The sequence below is a fragment of the Phyllostomus hastatus genome, unplaced genomic scaffold (assembly GCF_019186645.2).
Source record: "Phyllostomus hastatus isolate PE091 unplaced genomic scaffold, TTU_PhHast_1.1 phas_scaffold_46, whole genome shotgun sequence".
Lineage (NCBI taxonomy): Eukaryota > Metazoa > Chordata > Mammalia > Chiroptera > Phyllostomidae > Phyllostomus > Phyllostomus hastatus.
In genome coordinates this window covers 16,997,410-17,018,284 of record NW_025334032.1, presented here as the reverse complement: position 1 = coordinate 17,018,284, position 20,875 = coordinate 16,997,410, and the positions used below count along the sequence as shown (strand labels likewise).

The 20,875-nt window shown below is 43.9% G+C and overlaps 1 protein-coding gene across 1 annotated transcript; it reads right to left on the bottom strand.

The window, feature by feature from the left end:
• Positions 1 to 1,049: 1,049 nt before the first annotated feature.
• Positions 1,050 to 20,229, bottom strand: TEX29 (testis expressed 29). Its single transcript, XM_045821787.1, has 5 exons — positions 20,172 to 20,229; positions 17,279 to 17,389; positions 11,941 to 12,010; positions 10,921 to 11,077; positions 1,050 to 1,181 (listed from the first exon to the last, which is right to left on the bottom strand). Exons 1-5 carry the CDS (start codon positions 20,227 to 20,229, stop codon positions 1,050 to 1,052), a joined length of 528 nt encoding a protein of 175 aa, XP_045677743.1.
• Between the last annotated feature and the right edge of the window lie 646 nt (positions 20,230 to 20,875).

Here is a 20,875-nt window from a genome sequence, read left to right as displayed (position 1 = left end):
TACATCCTTAACCCCCTGGCTCCCCCTTCTTTCATCGTACTTTATTGGCTAAACTACAAACCTAGGTGTCCATCATGTCTTCACTTGCACCCACAAGACTAAAAGAGTTGATGCAACCCACAACTCCCCTGACTCATCTCACCTTAAATTCACAACCACTTGCCTTGCAGGTACTCAGAGGCCCTTGCAGGGCCTACCTGTCTGTACGTACCCAGTCCCTACTTTCCTAGCCTGAGCAGATGGTTGCTAGGAACACTTGTAAATGCACATTCTGACCTTGTCTGTCTGGTGTGGGCAGTGGGGGCCTGCATTTCTAACAAGCGCTCAGATGATGCTGACACAGCTGCATCTAGCACACTTGGTACCCAAGGTCCTAGTGGAGACTTTACAGGAGTCCCTCTCTCCTCAAAACTCCAACATCACCATGTTAGTTTTCTATTGTTGCCATAACCAATTACCCAAGATTTAGTGGAACGATACAATGCAAATGTGTTATCTTACAGTTCTGCAGGTCAGAAATACAACAGTCTCAATGTACCAAAGTCAAGTTGTCCACAGGGCTGCGTTCTGTCCAGAGACTCTGGGGAGCATGTTTCTTGCTTTTTTCTAGCTTCTAGAAGTGCCCAAATTTTTGGCTCCTGGCTCATCCTCCATCTTCAAAGCCCACAAGGAAACATCCCTATGCCTTCCTTCCATGGTCACTTCTCCCTCTGACCCCTGCCGGGAGAACCTCTGCTTGTCGGGACCCTTCTGACTAGTTGGGTTCTGCTCGGATGATCCCAGATTATCTCCCCACCTCAAGGTCACTATCTGCCATCACACCTGTGAACTAATTCACATATTCACCTCGTCCAGGAATTAGGAAGCGGACATCTAAGGGACACTTATTCTGTCTCTTGCCTGCCCTCTCTCCCAGCTGAGGACAGTGCCTTATCCTCAGGATGTAGTCAGTTTCACTCTCACTCCTGCAGACCTCGGCAGGCTCTGCATTTCCCAAGGGTCTCACCTAGAACCTGGTATGTGCAGACGCGTCATCAGAGCTTCTCCCTTCATTCATCCGAAAGCGCTGATTGGGTGCTGCTCTCAGTCGAGATGAAATCCTCTACTCTCAGCGACTGGACCAGAGAAAAGGCTCCACTCCAGCTCGCCCCCATGTCGCCTGTGGCCTTGTTCACTCCCTCCTGTGATGACACAAACAACGTCCCAGACCAGGATGTTCCACATGGAGCATCCCCAAGACCCACCCTCATCCCAAGCCTCAGCCAATTGCTTTGTTCTCTGTTTCTATTTAAAGATATATCCACAGACGTGAAGGTACAAATTGTGCTCATTCCACTTTCCAACCACTCTTCAGAAAGAAAAAAAAGCCTCCAGGTAGAGGGAGGACAAAACCTTCCCAGCAGAGGGACTTCCGGTGACCTTTATTCTAAGTATCCATGTTTAATTTATAAGCTCTCTCTATGAAGGCAAGAGATTGAGATTCATCTTTTAAAATCTATTTGCAAGCTAAAAACAACTTTTTAAAAAAATTCTCTGGAAATCATCATGGAAGGGAAGGAAGGGTTTAGAACCAGAGAAAAAGCTCTGACTTTATTTTTCTTCTTTGTGAAGAACCAATAGCAGACTCTGAGTGGATTAGACCCGGAAATCACCATGTGCCCATGGGGTGACAAGTCAATACTCGTGTACACACAGAGAATGGGGGAACTTGCTAAACTGCCTCAGGCAGTTAAATGCACTGGCTCCAAATTAAGACTTATCAGCAAGTTCATTATCTAAAAATAAATCAGCTTTTCTTTGCTTCATCAAAAGATCAGATTATAGTGTATGCAGCCTTACTTTCAGAATAAAATGCTTTTATTCTTAGACAAGTGAGAAAAGTGAAAATTATTACATAATCTGTTAGGTACTGTATGGGCCAACCGTGAAAGGGGACTGTCTGTCTAAAAGAGGGTCATCTGGTGGTTCCCCCCACTATAAAAGTAGCAGAGACTTCAGCAGTTAAAAACGACTCCCAAGTTCAGATGTAAAACAGAAAACATCAACTGCAAGCCTCAGCCAGGACTTCAGGTTTCCTTCAGGCTCAGATGGTCTTGGGCCCCCAAGATCAGACTTTGGTCCTCTTCCACATTCTGCACGATCTTGGCTAAGTCTCTTCTTTTTTGTGTATGTTTACAAACCTGGGATGACTCTACATAGACCTATCCCCTTCCAGTGTGATGAGAGCAAAAAAGAAGGTGGGTCTAATGTTCCCCACTGTGGGCACCAGAGCCAATCTTTGCATAAGCATGTAAATCTACCTCCTGCCCCAGCCAGTGGGGGGAGTCAGGCACTAAAATTACTGCAGTGACAGGGGGTACAGGGACTGTCATCAAAGTGCACCATCTGAGGGAGCAATTTCCACAAGACGGCTCTCACTTCAGGTGCCAGTGACAAGTCAGGGGGTCCCCAGACCACCCATACACTTCAGACCATCTGGTTGTGAATTCAAGGGTCTTCACTATCACACTCATGTTCCATAATTTGATAGAACAACTCATTGAACTCAGGAAAGCACTATAATGACTTCTATTTTATCATAACAAAGGATGCAAATTGGAGCCAGCAAAAGGAAGGGTGAGGTGTGAGGTGGGACCCCACGGGACATGCTTCCATGTCCAGGACACGCTTCTATGTCCAGGACACATCTGCTGGCACAGTGGTGTAGGTCACCAACCAGGGATGCTCAGCTCAGCCTCAGTGTGCAGTGTTTACTGGGGCTCCATTCTAGAGACATGACTGAGTGAATCAATATCCATGTGGTTTAACCCAATCACCAGCCCTTTTCCCTCCTGGAAAGGGGGCCAAGATCACCTGGTTGGTCTTTTTGGAGTGACCAGCCCCTGTCCTTAGTCACCTCATTAGCATAAACTCTCCAGGGGTCCATTCTGAATCACAAAGACACTCCTTTTCTGAAAGAAACTCCAAGGGCTTTGAGGTTACCTCCCAGGCATGAGAGACAAAGGCCAAACCTCTCTTTGATTGAGGCCAACTTCTTTATTCCACAGCGGATAAACTGGTCAGTGTTTTCAGATAAAGAGAACCAACAGGAGATTTACTTATATACTTATTATAAGAAATTGGCTCATACAATTGTGGAGGTTGCTAAGTCCCAAGGTCTGCAGTCAATACAATGAAGACGCAAAAATCCAATGGTTTAAGTTCCAATCTATAGGTTGGCAGGCTGGAGACTCGAAACCGCCCATGTTTCAATTCAAATCCAAAGGCAAGAAAAAGCTGTTGTCTCAGTTCAAAGGCCATTGGGCAGCAGAAGTGCCCTCCTACTTGTAAGAGGGTCAGCTTGTTAATTTTAGGCCTTCAGCTCAGCTGAGGCTCACACACAGTGAGAAGGACAATCTGCTTTCCTCGGTCTACTGATTTAAATGTTAAACTCAACCCAAAATGTCTTCCCAGAAATACCCAGAATTGTGTTCAACTAAATATCTGGGTTCCCCCTGGACCAGCCAAACTGATAAGTAAAACTAACCATCATAGAGGGCAAAGACAAGTGCCCATTATTGTCCCAGTGGACAGGATGGACTCCAAATACTGTGCTGTTAGGGAAGGAATGGGAAGAAAATACGGTACCACCTACAATCAAATATTAACTATGGTAATTTGAGATCCTGGGAACAATTTATTTTTATCTTCTTTTCTGGATTTTTCATATTCCTTCTTTTCTTCTTGAGGGCATTATGGCAAGTAAAATAAGTCAGACAGAAAAAGGCAAAGACCATATGATCTCATTTATATGTGGAATCTAAAACCAAAAAAATAGCTCGTGACTATAGAGAACAGATTGGTGGTTGCCTAAGACACAAGTTGAGGGGTACGCAAAATGGGTGGAAGAGATTAAAAGGTGCAAATTTCCTGTTACAAAATGAGTAAGTCCTGAGAATATAAAAAATATTCTACCATCCTCTTCCTTAGGTTATAAGTTCTAAAAAGGCAAGAACTTTGTCCTAATTTTATGCTGTTTATTATGGTATTTTCCATTCTCTCCATCCCACCTCTTACTGATAATTCAAATATAAAGTTATTCAAATTTATGTAGCCTTACTAATAATTTAAAATTAATTTTAAAAATTAAGTTTGACTTGTAAATCATGGAAAATATTCCCAATCAAAAGACATTGCTTCCCTTCTCTATCAGAAACATCTTTCCCACTGAGCATATACTAGCTACATAGTATTTTGTAATCATTCTTTCCAGCTGGTGTTAAGTACTGTGCATCCAGAAACTCTGTTGTGTACAGTATTTCCAGCTTGTATTATGTGTGAGACTGCTTTACAGACTCGAGTTTTTTAAGGCCAACAATACAACACAATCTTGACACCTCTCAGACCTCTGGTGTTCATGGTATGGAAAGGGTATATTAATTCCTGGAAGTGGCCTGTAAGAGCTCACATTAGATTCTAGAATTAAATTGACCTTGTTTCCATCACCCACATCAGAAAAAGACAAGAGGGCTAGGCTACCATTTGCCAGAAGACTCACCCTTTTCAACACGCTACTCCATTCTTTGGGTAGATGATGTCTCTGTCAAGTTTATTTGAGTTCACTCCAGACAAAGTAATCTGGGCATAAAACACTGCAAGATATTTCCCACCATTGAAAAGAATCACTGCAGTTCCTAAACCTAGAAGACATCTGAAACCACTCTTGGGGCTCTTACCAACGTTCCAGGCTCCAGAATCAAGTGTGATCATGGTCTCTGTCAATCTGGAGACCTCTGAGGTCAGCTTCACAGCCATGTCGCTGTCAAGAAAACATTATTCAGCCAACTTCCCTCTCCTGCTCTAAATATTTGCAAAATTGTCAGAGTTTCACTCCCCAAACACCCAGAAGCTCTGCTGTGCACAGTAATTCTTTGTGGTAGCCTCCTCCAATTATCAGGTATCTCTTCAGCACAATGAAGCTCCAGCTATTTGTGGCTCCCTGGGAAGTGTCTTCCACTCTCCCAGGTTTTCTTTGGGGGAGTAAGTGTGCAGGTCATTGTGCTCTCTACACCTCTGCCTCTATTATCTACAAGGAAGGTTGCACATTTCCTTGTTAATAATTCCTTTATCTTTACTGCGTAAGTTTCCACCTTGCCAGTTTCTATATCATCAGTGTGTCAACCTAATCAAATGTCATTGCAAAATCTCTGGCCTCCCTGTTTATTGATGTTTTGTTCCTATACGATGACATTTTACAGACCGTATTTTTGGATAAGTAAATATGTTTTTGCCATCACTTAGTTTGTGAAGTTAAAATATCTAAAACAATTTCTTCATAAAGGACTTACCATAAAAGTCTATTTATTCTGAAGCATTTGGGGATACTTAAGGAAACTGGGAAATATAAACCACCTATGTTGGGGTTAGAGTGAATATAATTCTAGATGTATTGAAGAGGGAGGTTCAAGTCCATAGAGTAGTTCATGGTTATAAACTCGTAGTTCACAGTCTAAGAAAGAAGAAAGAAGCAACATTCAATGTACCAGGCCAAGTTTGATAGTTTAATCAGAAATTAAGTAAAAGCAGGGTCAAGACAAGGACACAGAGGTACAGTATTACAGAAGTGACAGAGAAGAAAATAAAGACACTTGGTTGGTGTGGGAGGGGAAGGTAGGCAAGATTTTTCTGTCCTTGAGAGAAAATGTATGTGTAGTCTGGGTCACTGGGCATTCAGAAAAGAAAGGCCATGGGACAAAAGAGTTTTTACACAGGGGCCTGAAATCTTTTATAGAAGAGTCCTTTAAAATTTTCTCTTTTATCATCCTGATCAATATGAAAAGATACTCAAGCATAATTAGTACAACACTCTAAATGTGGAAAGACTTTTTCCTTTTTTTTTTTTTTTTTTTTTTGCAAAATTGTGTCACAGTGAAAATACAGAAGAAAAGATGCAGAATAATTAAGGAACCGTGAACTATTGCAGGGAGCTCTGATCTTGTTAAAGATTCATCGTTGACTTTTTAAAAAGTAAAGGATTGTGTTGGTAGGGTAAAAAGCAGAGCTCCACTCCAGGGAACACAAAAGACATATGATATATCACATGTGTTTGTGTAACTTATTAGAATTACAGTGGAGGCCTGTATTTTATCATAGTAGTTTAATTCTCGTCTGATTTACAGCTCTCAAAATGCATAGTAACTAGTACTTCCCTTTTGCTGTTTAGACAAACATCGCACCCATGTTTGTGATCTCTACAGACTAGTTTCATGCTGGTTGACTTTTTAGAATATCATGGCCATTTCATTGGTCTTCTTTTCTATGTCAGAAAGACTTCTTTTAACATTTTTTAACTTTTTATTTCAAAATAATCAGAGTTTGCAGAGGTTGAATAAGTAGTACAGAGGGGTCCTGTGTACCCTTTACTCAGACTCTCCTAAGGGCTACATCTTACATGGCTACAGTACAAAATCAAAACCAGGAAAGTAACTGGTCCAGTGTGTGTGTGTGTGTGGAGCACTATGCCATGTTGTCATATGTTGGGAACCACTCTGCCTGGTTTCAGAAGCTGTAACCACCACCCCCCCCCCACTCCATGGCTAAGGCTGAGTGAGCGACCTTCAGGCCATAAGCCACTAAGGAGACAAAGCTTATCTCCTTGGCAGGAGTGCTGCTTCTGCTCCTTTTACTTCACCCTGCCTGGCCCCCAATGCTTGATCGGTTAGCCAATGACGGGTAAGATTCCTCAAGGGGGGAACAACCTAAGACAGGCACGATCATGGGAAAACCCCAGGGAGGTACTTGGGGGGGCTATAGCAAAAGGGGGTGATGGACCCTCACCCCTCAGCTTTGACAAAGCCTAAGTCCTCATTCTGTCTGCAAGAAGTCTTCTAATCTCTTGGCTGCCTTACTTTCCCCTGCCTGACTTAAGCCTGAAACAATGACAGAGGGCAGTGCAGCCCTGTGCTGGAAAGGGCAGGTTCCCCGGGCAATCAAGCCTAAGAAAGAATATGTAAAACCCTGTGAAACCTGCTTTGTTTAGAATGCTCTCAGTTGAATGATAAGGGTCCAAAAAAGAAGTAAGTTTGTTCTTCAAAAGTTGTATTGCTTTTTAGCTATCAGGCCCTGACTCAAAATAGGCCCTCAGAGTTCTTTGTTATGTATTGTTTAATCCTTATTGCCTGATAATGATTAATGAGCTTTTCCTGTATTCTAGTGCAAATGAACCCAATAAAAGCCCATTGAGGAAAAGGCTCTTGGCCCTTCTCCTTTGAGAGATCGGCCACCTTTCCTCCCCAAGCAGATCATGTCTTGGTAGACTTATTCTAATCCATGGTGGCCAGGGGGGCCCTGTGGGTGGAGCCCCCCCACAGGGAGTGATTTGGTATACACCTAGTGGTCAATTTGGTATATTTCCCAACTATTGTAGAAATACAGGCAGACGCTATAAAGTAATATGTAGTATTAATTAACTTTTGGTACTTCAGAGAATTTTTGGACCTGTATAGTAAAAGTAGTAAGTAATAGTTAAAGTGCTACATCTAGATTATGATAGTTTTCCCCTCCAGAATCTTAAACCATTCTCTACACGCTATCACTACTCCTCAGCTCATGATAACATGAAACATGATGTAAGGATCAAATAGTTGGCTGCAAATAGGAAACAAGTGAAGATAGTAAAAGACTCAGACGACACAGCAGTGGGTTGTGCTGAACCAAGCCACAGGGCTATGTGCCTGGGAACTAGAAGCAGACATCATTCTTTTTTTCCCGGATGGTCCCAAACACCACCAGACCCACAGCTAACCATCCTCCCAGAAAAGTGCCCTCCCAGGAATCAGCTCAACTCCTCTCCAGTGAAAACTGAGCTCACGCAAGGCTTTTTGTTTACAGCTCCTCCATTGGAGAACTGAAACCATGGGTCTGACAAGGAAGGGTGTTAGAAATGATGCCTGGGGTTACCAGCCACCTGGTGGATATGCAACTCTAAATCCTATTCCTATCCCTTTCTCAGTTATGGGCAGTCCAGAATTTCTTCTTTTTTTCTCCTTCTCTGTGCCTGGCTAGAAATTGTAACTGATTCAAATATTTAAAACATAGGTTTACATATTCTGGCTTTTTAAAAGTGTTGCTACTCTTGATAAAAATGCTGCTTTTGCTAACTGAGCACCTGTCAGACCACTAATACAATGCTAAGACAGCTGGTAATTCTCTGTTGCGGGGCTCTCCCATCCACTGTAGGATGTTTTGCACCTACCAGATGCCAACAGTACCTTCCCCCAGTTTTGACAACCAAAAATGTCTCCAGGCATTGCCAAATGTCCATCAGGGGTTAAAACTGCTCAGGGTTGAGCACCACTGGTATAGAGGAAGGTGAACAAGGATAAGAATGCTGACGGATCTTTTATAAGCCACTTGCTCAGTCAAACCTCCGGAAGAGAACCAACAGAACATTCCATTCACATTGGCATAAAAAATGAATCCTTGAAAAGCTCTTTGAGGGCCACCCTGTGCAGGATGTAAATGAATTAATAATGTTAATTCCTGATCTTATTAGAACAATGGGATATCAGCATGAGAAAGCCAGGTGTTGGTTGTTAGCAGAGTCAGGTTGGACGGTTACAATAAGCTATAGGAATAAATTGACCATTAGAGGTTTTGAACTACAGAGATCACAGAAATGTCTAATTATGGAATCCCTAGAAAAAGATGAGCAAAATAATAGGGTTGTTATACCACAGCTTGCAGACCAAATCCAGCCCATCACCTAATTTTATATAGCTTTATTGGAACCTGGCCACATCTGTGCATTTCCACTGTCTCTGGCTATCAGCAGAGTTATCAGAACTTATGGGCCACAAAGCTTAAAATAGTTGTTGCCTAGTCCTTTGGAAAAAGCATGCTGACTCCTGACATAGACAAATATTAGGGCCAATGACTAAGGCAGTAAGGCCTTCACCAAACTTCCACTGGTCACATGCACAGAATTTACCAGCTAGGGATATGTATTTATATATATAAAATATTTTTTTTGCTTGCAATGTATGGATATATAAGTTACAGCTGCTCTAGAGAATACAAGCTTCCAAGGTAAAAAACAGATCCTCCATGGGCTGACTTGCATGACCCACAGTTGGCACTGTCAGTCTCTGGAACCTATGTGCATACTGCCCTGGTTGAAGGACTTGGAGGAAGAAGCTGCAGAGGATGGTTCTGCATCTCTCCGAAACTGATGCTGCTCTTCCTATTAGCACAGCTTACTGCTGGGCCAGCCCTGAATTTCTTGCACACCTGACTGACAATTGCACCCTATGAAAGTGTAGCCTGTCTTCTGAAAAGGGGGCCTTGGGGACATCACCTTGTGTCAATGCTATAAGCTACCTTGATTTTGGTATCAGTAACAAACAGCGCCATTGAAAAAAATCAAAGCTTCTGGTAATGTTCTCACACTCCAAAGTTTTTCTCTCTCCTGAAATAAAAATACAGCATTGACTTAGGCAACATGAAACAAAAGCACTTAAAATACTTTTATTTTTATTTTTCCTAATTGGGTTGTCATTCCATCACACATGTTAACAGTAGTTCTCCAGCTATACCATTTCATTTGGATATTTCTGCCATGCTCCTCATTTTCCTCATCATGCATTTCAATCCTCAGTTTCTTCATCATTCATTAGTATCACTGCTGCTGAATTTAAAACAAAAATAGATGGTTTTTTAAAAATGGAATATTCAGCAATGCCAAGGAAATTTTATCAAGTTCTGTGAACACATCTATATGGCCTTCGATTGGCCATGATCTACTCAATTATGTTTGGTAGGTGGGTTTGTCCTGTTCTCTCTCTCCACGCATTCCTGGGAGGGAATGAGATTACTGAGGGGAGAACAGGCTCCCCTCTTGAGGCCCCACTCTGCAGAAAGCACCCTGAGAAGGCGGCATCGTGCCCTGGGGGAAAGCATTGTTGCAAAGACACAGCCTCAGTTAGGGGCAAGCGTCCAGATCCATCCAAGCGACGTTTAGGCAGGCTGCTTCTCTCTGCCTCTTCCTTTTCCCATTTGTTCCAGTAAAATCAAGTCATTGTGACTAATGGATAACAAGAGACCTAGACAGAGTTCCCATACAAATGTCACTTAAGACTGAGCTGATCATTTGGGATGTTTCCTTCTCTACCTGACAAGTTGCTGACCTGTGAAAAGCATCAAGGAACTGCCACGGCCTCCTAAGAGTTAATAACATGCAAGAAACTTTGCTTCCTGAAAGTCAGAGGTGTTGGGAGATCCAGCTATTATTCATATCTCCTCAACCACGGCCACCAAGCTGTCGAGGAGCCACACAGGAAGTGGTGTTGTCAGGCAGTCCTGCCAGGGAGCACCTTCTTTAAATCTGCTGGGGCCGCAGATACACCCCAACACCACCACCGCCCTGGACCCACTCCCCACCCACACAGCTGGCCCAGCTGGAGAGTGTGGGATGCCAGAAAGGCAATGAGGGGAAGAAAAGGTAGAAAACAGTATTTATAGAAGGAAATAGGCCTTTATTTTATGACTTTTATTTATTTTTAATCCTCACCAGAGAATATGTCTATTGATGAGGGAGGGAGAGAGAGAAACATCAATCAGTTCCCTCCCATACAGGCCTTGACGGGGGATGAAAACCCACAACCAGTTGCTGGGGATGACGCTCCAACTGACTGAGCAACCCAGCCAGGACAAAATGTGCCTTTAGAGCAGGAAACCCAAGCTGAGGGCAGGACCCACCGTACAAACTAGACCCTCCTAGTTGGAAAAGATAGATTAGAATTAGTCCAAACTAAAAAATAAGTGCAACTCTTGTTGAAAGGCTAATGCAGCTGCTGAGTGTCTTTCACAGATAAGATCTCTTGAAGGAATAAATCTGTGCCCTGTGCCCTGAGTCTGGGACAATCCCAACATCTCACCACTTACCATGCTTTCTTCACAGTTATCACTTTTCCATGCTGTGCCAGTCCAAGCCTTCGGTGCTGCCTGCTTACCCACGTGGGCTGCCTTAGCTTTACCACTGGGCTTGGATGACAGAAGTAATTTTCTATAGACTTCCTTTTCTCTCCTCTCTTGAACAACTCTGAGGGGAACAGAGTTTTTTAATCACAATCAAAGAAATTGAAATGGAAAACTATGGGCCATCCAGTCCTTCACCAGGACGTCCCCCCTAAAAATGCAGGGTTCCTGATCACACATGTAGAAAATTTGTCAAGGTAAATGCTTTGCCTTACTAGTTCCCATTTTAGTTTCTTATACAGGCGCTGAACAGATGATCTGTATGCGGGACCCAGACTCGAAAGGACAAAAACAGGAGTGGGAAAGGTGCACATTGTGCATAGGTTACAGCCAGGTCAGTCACTAAGAAGGCCACCTAGCACCTATCAGAGTAGGAAAATAGTTTTCCTTATTGCTGGACAAAGCAGCCCAACTAATCTCAGCAACTTTTATTCATGTCCCAGGGACAGACTAATGGTGGAAGTCCCCGGAGTCAGAAAGCTGAATTCCAGTCCTGCCTGTAGGCAGCCACCAGCTTCCACAGCCTCACTGGGTAGACGTGTCCTCAACATTGAAAGAAGGAGGGAAGAGTCGCATCCCAGAACATGCCTACAACACATCTCCATCACAGCATGAAGGGATGTGGTCAGCCTGGATCAAGAACATCAGCCAGCCAGGGCCCTGCAGACACAGCCAGGTGGGAGCTGCCCCCCTGCGAGTTATAGGAGGGCTGTAGAGTGAAATGTTAGGTGCTCATTAAATACTGGCTGGTATTATTATCAAGCTCTGGGAAAAAAAAAACTTGGATTCTCAGTCCTGCTGGCTCACATTCCTGGCAGGCTGTCCTCATGGCCCTAACAGCACTGACAGAGGAGGGGAGTTCCCCAAACACCCACTCCTCTCCCATCCACATTCTGCATGGGAGTTTGAAAGAACAAAGCAACTGACTTGTAAATAACGGTGAAAATAAAGGCCCCAGTGATGATCACAATCAAGGCAAAAAACACTTGCACATGAGCTGGAAAACAATGTCCATTTATCATCATTTGGGTTAATGACTAAAAGGCAGCCATCCCCCCAAGTTGGGCCTTGGCCCCCCACCCTGCTGCCCTTCTCCACCAGCTCCTGCCTGAGCACTGCCTCTCCCCACTCCCACTTCCCTCTGGAGACCCCTCTGTGGAATCCAGGTTGCCCACAGACAGATGAAAGCTCCCCATGAAAGGTACTCAGGGTGGTGGTGGGCAGCTACCCAGGTGACACCTGAGGACCACCACTGAGGGGAGTACTGTAGAGATGACTGTTCCTCAGGAAACAGTGACATTGGCCTCCGGTGATCTGGGCAGCTCACCCTGCCCCCAACTCCATGAAACTGGTCCCTCAGTGCACAGGTCAGTTATCCCCAAACTGAATATAGGGAAAATAAATGCTTTTTGGATGATAAATCCCATTGGTCTGATTTCAAATTTTATTGACTGAGTTTTTCTGTATTAACAAGGGGCTTCCACTGTGCTCAGTTGTTCACATCTTCTCTAAACCCACTCCCAACAGAAGAACCGAAGCCTTCGAAATGACTCTTAGGGGCCAGCCTCCATTCGCACGTTCACCCACTGTAGGGGCATCAGCTGGTATAAATTCTCGGCCCTTCTCCACTCCCTGGGAGGAGTAGGAGGGAGAATTGGGCACCACCCACCCCCCTGAGCTTTCTCATAGGGATATAGGCTAAGGCACAGGGAAAATACTCTTTAAATGATGTTGAATGAAATGAATTGAAATGAACAAATAAAGTTCATTTTACCTAAAAGAGTGAAATTTTAAAGATATAAAAAGATAAACCACAAATTCTTGAATTCCAGGGAATATGTGTTCCATAGTATAATCTTGTGTCTTTGCTCATGAAATAAACTCAGAATTAATATGTGAGTGAAGTACTGTTAGAGACACATATTTAAACAATGTCTTAGAATTCAATTATAATCATATCTTCTATATCTTCATATGTACAAACATTTTTGGTCCTTGATGTCAAGCCCCTGGAGGCAAAGACTGAAGCTCTTTGATTTTATCTGTACAGTGTATGGCCAGATATAAACAATATGTATGGTTTTCAATAAACCATATATGATTATTGCTCATTCAGAAATAGCAGCAATTGAGGAAAGCATTATTTTCTTCAAGCAATATCTTGGAAAATTCTCCCCCAAATACAGTTAAACAAAAGTTTTGAAACATCTCAGCAAGTCTCATGAAGAAACTGAAATCAAACACTTAGAAGAAATGACATGTTACATAATATACCCGAAGTCAAGACTGAAGAATGAAGGCAAGTCACTGTCTTTGAATTCCTTGATTCTTTCTCAAAGATCTAATGCTAATTCCCCAAGTTCACATTCTTAATAATACAGATTATGCCATAACACAATGTGAACTTCAAACGAGCCAATTTAAGAAGGTGGTGAAAGGTTTTCATAACATGGAATTATGTGCACAAAGAACTCATAATACCCTGTCACTGAATACTACAACTTACACAGCACAAAGGTTCATTCACCGTCTTCAATGCATACGATGTCAGAGAAATGAGAAATGATTTGAGGGCACAGTGAGAACCCAAATGCAGGGCTCACTGCCCAGACTCTTCTCACAGAGGGCCCAACCCCTCAAATGTGAGAGAAGTCAAAAGGTAAGAAAAGCCTAGCCCACACAACTCATTTATTAAAATGAGGATTAGGAAAGAGGATTAATACTTGCCTCCATTCAAAAATGGCATACCCACTTGCAAAACAGTGGGCTCTCTTCAAGTAGAACAAAATTCTTGAGTTTGTGGAAGGTTTTGGTAGAGGAAAATTGGTCCTTAAAGACATTAATTATTAAGGTGCTGTAAGGAACAAGTCTCATTTTTCAAATGAATGACAGGCATAAGATGATTTTACTAATCTAAACAATGTTTGTTATACATACTAACATCTACAAAATGGCCAACTCCCGTAGAAAATTCTAATGAGAAGAAATTAAAGAAGACCTAAATAAATGGAAATACATCCCCTGCTCATGGATTAGAATACTTAATATTATTTAGATGGCAATGACCCCCAAATTATACAGATTCAACACAATCCCTGTTAAAAATACAAGATGGATTTTTTTTTGCAAAAATTGACAAACTGATGCTAAATTCATACAGAGATGCAAAGGATCCATAATAACTAAAACAATGTTGAAAAAGAACAATTGAAGAGCTTACACTTCTCAATTTCAACACATTACAAAACTATAGTAATCAAAGCAGTATGGTACTGTTTAAAAATAGATATATAGAATAGAATTGAAAGTCCAGAAATAAATTCTCACATTTATGGGCACTTGATTTTCAACAAGAATACCAAGATAATAGTAATAATAAAAAAGAACCGTCTTTTCAACAGGTGATGCTGGGACAGCTGCATATAAAAGAATGAATTGGATCCCTGCCTCACACCATATACAAAAATCAACTCAAAATGGATGAAAGGCCTAAATGTATGAACTAAAATGCCAAAGTACAAAACTCATAGAAGAAGATACCATAGATATAGATCTTTGTCCTTGGACTAGGCAATGGTTTCTTAGATATAACACCAAAAGCACAAGCAACCAACAAATAGATAAACTAAACATTATCAAAACAGAAAACATTTGTGCTTCAAGGACACTATCAAAAAATAAAAAGACAACCAACAGATTGGGAGAAAGTAGTTGCAGATTATATATCTGGTAAGGGTCCGCTATCCAGAATATGTAAAGAGTTCTTACAACTCCATAATAAAGACCCAATTAAAAACTGGGCAAGAGGCTTTTAAAGATTTTTCTCCAGAGAAGATATACAAATGGCCAATATGCACATGGAAAGCTGCTTGATATCATTACCCATTAGGGAAGCAAATCAAAACCATGAGATACAACTTCATAACCATTACAATGGATATAATAAAAAAAGATAGACAGCAAGTGTTGGTGAGGATTTGGAGAAACCAAAACCCTCATACACTGCTGGTCAGACTGTAAAATGGTGCAGCCACTTTGGAAAATAGTTTAGCAGTTCCTTAAAAATTTTTAAATACAGTTAATATATGATCCAGTAATTTCACTTCTGTCAATACCCAAGAGAACTGAAAACATATGTTCATAAAAGCTTGTACCAATGTGTTCACAGTAGCATTATTCAAAATAGCTAAAAAGTGGAAACAATCCAAATTTCCATCAACCGATGAATGGATAAACAAAATGTGGCACATCCATACAATGGGATGTTATCTGTCTTTTAAATGAATGAAGTACTGACACCTGCTACATCCTGGGTGAACCTTGAGAAAACTCTGTAAGTGAAAGCAGACAGACATAAGAGACCACAGATTACATAATTCCATTTACATGAAATGTCTGGAAAAGGAAAGTCCAGAGAGACAGATAATCAGTGTTTGCCAGGGGCTGGAGGGAGAGGGTAATATAGGATGACTACTTAATGGGTACAGGATTTCTTTTGAGAATAACAAAAATGTTCTAAAGCTTTTAGTGGTGATGGTTGCTCAACTTGGTGAATATACTAAAAACGACTGCATTATATACTTTTAAAGGTGTATTTCATGGTATGAGAATTTTATCTCAATAAAAACAATAACCAATAAAGAGGTAGCTTCCAGTTGTTTCTGTCTGCAGGTCCAGGGGAGGGTGTGGGATCCCAGGGAGGCTGGGGGCTCCCGCAGGTAGACAGTGGATCAAGTAAGGAGGTGTGCTCTCAAGTCTTCTAATTCACGATCTAAAGAAGAAATTGCCATCAGAAAATCTTTCCGGCTATAAATGGCATTCCTTGTGACCTCTCATCTGCCATTTTTTGAGAAGCTAAATTTCCTTTTCTTTTGCCCAAAGGCCAAATCTTCACCATGAAACTAGACAGATGCTCCCCCTTCGGGTGAACCAGGATCCTGCTAATACTTGAGCTTCTTGAGACATTTTCCCCAGAATATCACTTACTTGTTAAAAGAGCTAGCTTCAAGTTTTAAGTCTTTGGGATCAGGTGGTCCCATGGGCCAGTAGTTGGTAACACTTATTGGTCACTAATGTTTCTCACTTCCTGGGGTTTTTGAGTCCAGGAATGAGAAGGCAGACTCACTGTCTTGTGTCTGAGGGGCTCCGTCTAACTGGGGCTTAGAGGAGAAAAGAAAGAAGGAATCCTACCAGGCCAAGAGAACAAGCGCACTTTCAGCCACTGCAGGTGGTAAGGATAGGAGAATAGCCTGGGACAGGGAGGGACCAGGACACAACTTTCCACAGCATCAGAGCTGTTGAGTGTCCCCAGCCAGCAGCCAGCTTTTCGTATCTGTGGGAAAACACTTTCCTCCTCTTTGGTGAAGTCTTGTGCAGGCTGCCCTGGTCCACAGACTTGTTCAGTCCCGTCCCAAACAGCCCTGGAGCCCGCTCACCCTCATTTCTGAAAGGGCCACAAATGGCAGAAAAACGCATCAGCCATCAAGTGGAATTTTTGAGCATTTGGAAATATTAATTTAGAAAATTCCAGTCACAGAAGGCCAAAGCTCTGAAGTGCGAGAAGATATCCAGAAGGTACGTTAGAACACCCCTTCAGGGCCAGGCATCCTAACTTATATCCTCATCCGCACCCACTTCCTCCCCTGCCCTCTGACCACTTTCTCACCATGTGCCTCCCCTGGCGGTGGGCTGGGAAGCAGGCCCTGTATAGAGGATGACAGACCCTCCCCCAGTCCCACAGCCTCCCTATCCAGGAGTCCCTGCTGGCCCTGCCTCCCCAGGTGCATCCCAGGCTGGAGTATCTCTCAAGTCTGTGTCTTTGTTCTGACGATGATGAGCCACAGGGGTCCTCTTGTCATCCTCATGGTCCCAGCTGTGCACGCTGGCTTCTGCCCTGGTCAGATCTGACTGTTTGCACAGCCAGCATCCAACCCCTGCCCTGGAGCAGGTGCTTTTGTAGGACGGTGTCCTCAACTCCTGCCTAAAACACCCCTGAGAAGGCCACAGGTCTTCCAAGGAGGAGGGACCTCAATTAGTCTTCTTCAATAGCAAGCCTACCCATCTGGAAGTGGACATTTTCCTGGTGGCCTAAGTCCCAGTCACCAACCCTCAAAGCCCTCTGTTTTCACTACTGCAGAGAGATGTGACCAGGGAACAAAATGAAGGGCCTGTGCAGCGATGACACCCAGGACAGAAAAAGCGGGACAGGCCCGCTCCTGGGCCTCTGTGACTTTATCCCTGTGGGGTGGACCTGCCCAATACTTACTAGGAACTGCTTTTTCATAGCAGACACCTTTACGAAAGCAGCACCCGAGTCCCTGACACTGATCTCTGCTGACATTGTGGTCACACACGATGTACAGAGGAATGTTACACACTGCAGAGCACAGATACACACAGACCAGTTGTTAGCAAGAACACAGGCACCGCTTGTAATTCTAAAAATCATGGGACTTGGACAGGACACTTAGAGGTTTCTGTTGTGGGTTTTGTTATGTTTTTAATTATGCATCATTCAGACCTCACTTTGAGACTAAGATCTGGAATAAATTGGATTGCTGAACAAAATAATGTCACGTTAATTACACAGAATAATGCAGGGTCCGCTAACGATGAAGGAGATAATACATCTCAGCAGGGCACTCGCAAGGCTCAGTGCTCTACAAAGAAAACGGGAAACAAAGATCTAGTACAATGGATACTTTGCAGTTCGGGTTATAATGTGTAATTAATTCACTTGTAAGTAGACGGTGAATTAAAATTATCAATATGGGCCGAGGATTATTTGAGAATTTAAAAATTGAATCAGAAGGAAATTTTAATGCCAATTTTGACAAAAAAGAAAAAGATAATGAATGTGCAATACACTGTAAGAGACAAGTGACTGTTTTCAGCAAAGCTCAGCTACCTGACATCTAATAACACTGTCAGCTTGGGGGACATGTGATTCCCCTGGCTGGCAGCCAGCAACGTCTGCCCAACCCTGCTGGGGTCTCTGTCACAAGGGGTGGGGAGCCCACCCACCTCTCTGACTTCCCAGGGAACTATAGTCATTTTCTTTGAGTTGACTTAGACTTTCAGACCCAGGGTTTCCAGAGAAACAGCTGTTTCTCATGCCCCTCCCTCCCTACCCAAAACCCCCACTCCAGATTTGACAAAGACTGACGCCATGGCCTCCCACACCTGTCAAAGATGCAATGGAACTGTGGCAGCCCTCTGAATGCTACCACAGCCCCTGCAGCACACAACTGGACATGCCAGCAGAGTCAGAGGATGAGAGATCCAGCTGTTAACCTTCTGCACCACTGCCCTCTCCCAAAGCTGGATCCTAGTAGCCAGAGCCAACTTTCTAACTGGGAGGGGCAAGGGAGCCGGGGTAGCCAGAGGGGCCTGTCCTTGGCACAGCTGGACTAGAGAGGCTCAGAGCTGGTCCCCGGAGGGCCATGGTGCGCTGGCCTCCCCAGGGGCCCTTGTGGTCACTGAGTTCTCAGTTGTTCCACAGAGTGGCCATCAGTTTAAAGGAACAGGAGCTGTGCAGGGTTTTGCTCCTGGTGTGGTCCAGACTGCCACCTAAGGCCCTCAGGGAGGTGGCGGTGGTCTCAGGGACACAGCAGAGAGAGTGCCACCACACCAACCTATGGCTCCCACAGAGTCTAGATGGGGCTGCTGATGACAGTTACGGTGGCAGCAAACACTGGCTCCTGCGTGCTCAGGTCCTCCACCTCACCCGGAAAAGTCTAGGAGACCCAAGACCACTCAGCTGGTGGGCAGAGTGGGGGTCCCCATCACCCCCACTGTTTCCACCCCCACCCATGGGGTGGAAACACCTAATATACATATACTCCTCCCCATGACCCAGGGGACAAGGGCTCCCAGATGTGCTCAAGGTATCAGCAGAGGTTTATTTCAACAAACACCGTGGGAAGAAAAAAACTCATTAAGAGAAACATAATGTGTTCATACTGATTGTTCTCTTCAACATCACCACACAGGTGAGAAAATCTTTATACATATTTCCCATTTTGGCTGCCTTAATGGAATATTTTGGAATAGTTGTTGGTGCCCTACCCCCACCTCTGTGGAAGCTCAGTCTCCCCATCGCACCTGAGACCCCCGGGGAGCCTCCCTGTCCTCCCTCCCCCTCCTCTCCAGCACCGTGTCATCAGCCTGGGCCCACCCCGATGATGTCTTAGTGCACGTCCTTCAGGTCGCCACACAGAAGAGTCTCTCGCATCTCCATCCCTGGCCATCCCAGCGACCTCCCAGTCAGTCCCTGCTCCAAGCCGAAAAAAGAAAACCAAATTTTTTTCTTTCTATTTCCTTATTACCATAGTCACACATAAAGAAAAGCTCAGCTGAGAAAAAAATTCAAGAAACACACATCTGCTCAGTGGAAGTAACACAGCCCTTCTCTCACCCACTCCCCAATGGTCCCACATTCCTGGAAGTTTTCTCCTCGTGGTTTTAAGTGACTGTAATCACATTGTGTATACACACTAACCATGTGCCTTGAAAGAAGTCATGTTTACATAAAATTTCCTTCGACAGATACAGGTGTCCAACTTCGCATCCTGGGCAGGGCTGGGGAAAGATGAACTTCACTGTTAAACATTTTTTCTTAAAAAAAAAAATCACTCTTGCCCTGGCCAGTGTGGCTCCGCTGGTTGGAGAGTCGTCCTGTAAACCAAAAGGTCACAGGTTCAATTCCACATCAGGTGCGTGTCGGCTGTGGGTTTAGTCCCTGGTCAGGGCACATGTGAGAGACACCAACTGATGTTTCTCTCTCACATCAGTGTTTCTCTCCCTCTCTGCTTCCCGTCTCCTCTCTCTAAAATCAATAAGCAATCAATCAGTCCTTGGGTAGGGACTTAAAAAATCATTCTTGCCATAAAAATTATGAAGTAGCTGAAGTATATGGTTGGCACATCATATGAAAACATCTTTAACCCTGAAGCCCCCTAAAAAATAGATAGATTCCTTATGCTGAAAACCTCAGATTCAGGGGGGTTTTGAATGAAATTTTAAGAAAATGAAGACTTCCTAGTATTTTCCTACACACTTTAAAAAAACAAGTTTCTTTGCCTTTCCTTCTCAGCCTGGTGGTTAATCGTCAACACCTTGGGTTGAAATAGGCTCCTGTCGTGGTCTTTTCTCATTACCTACAAATTTCTTCAGGGGATGTGAAGGAGACTTCTTGAGTTCTGATGCATCTCTCATTGTAGCAGTTGAAGGATGGGCGAGGGTTCAAGGATGCCTGGGAGGGAGAGAGGTTAACACAGGCTGGACCTGAGGCAGCCAGGCTGATGCGGATCCAAGTCTCACCTGTGGATTTTTGTCCCCCAGCTGAGCCCGCCAACCATACATTTTTCAGTGACAGTCTAAGTGAACGACTTTTGAATCCAACAGAATACTGGCCACCACCTCCCTCCTGCTGCTCCTGGCCAGTAGAGTGTGGAGCCAGTGGCTGGCCTGCTCCACCTTGTGATGTCACACAGCCCCATGACATCACACAGAGGGCAGGACTGTGATGCTGGCCCTGTAGGGCACACAGAACACTTACAGGGCTGAGGAGGGTGGGAAAGCCTCATGGCTTGCCTGCGCCAGACCCTGCACTCAGCCACCCTCGCTGCCCAACCAGGCCGGCTTTGCAGCCAGGTGTTTGAGTCCCACCACTCCCATCTTCGAGGCACAATTCTCCCTCTTGGAGAGCCCACTTCTGCTGACACTGCTGGGACACAACAGAGTCCCCACCTTCGGGGACATACATTCTCATGAAAAGAGACAGAACAGACATATCAGATCAGACACGTGCTGTGGAGAACAGGAAAGCAGAGCACACTGGTCTGGAAGTGCCTGGGGCAGG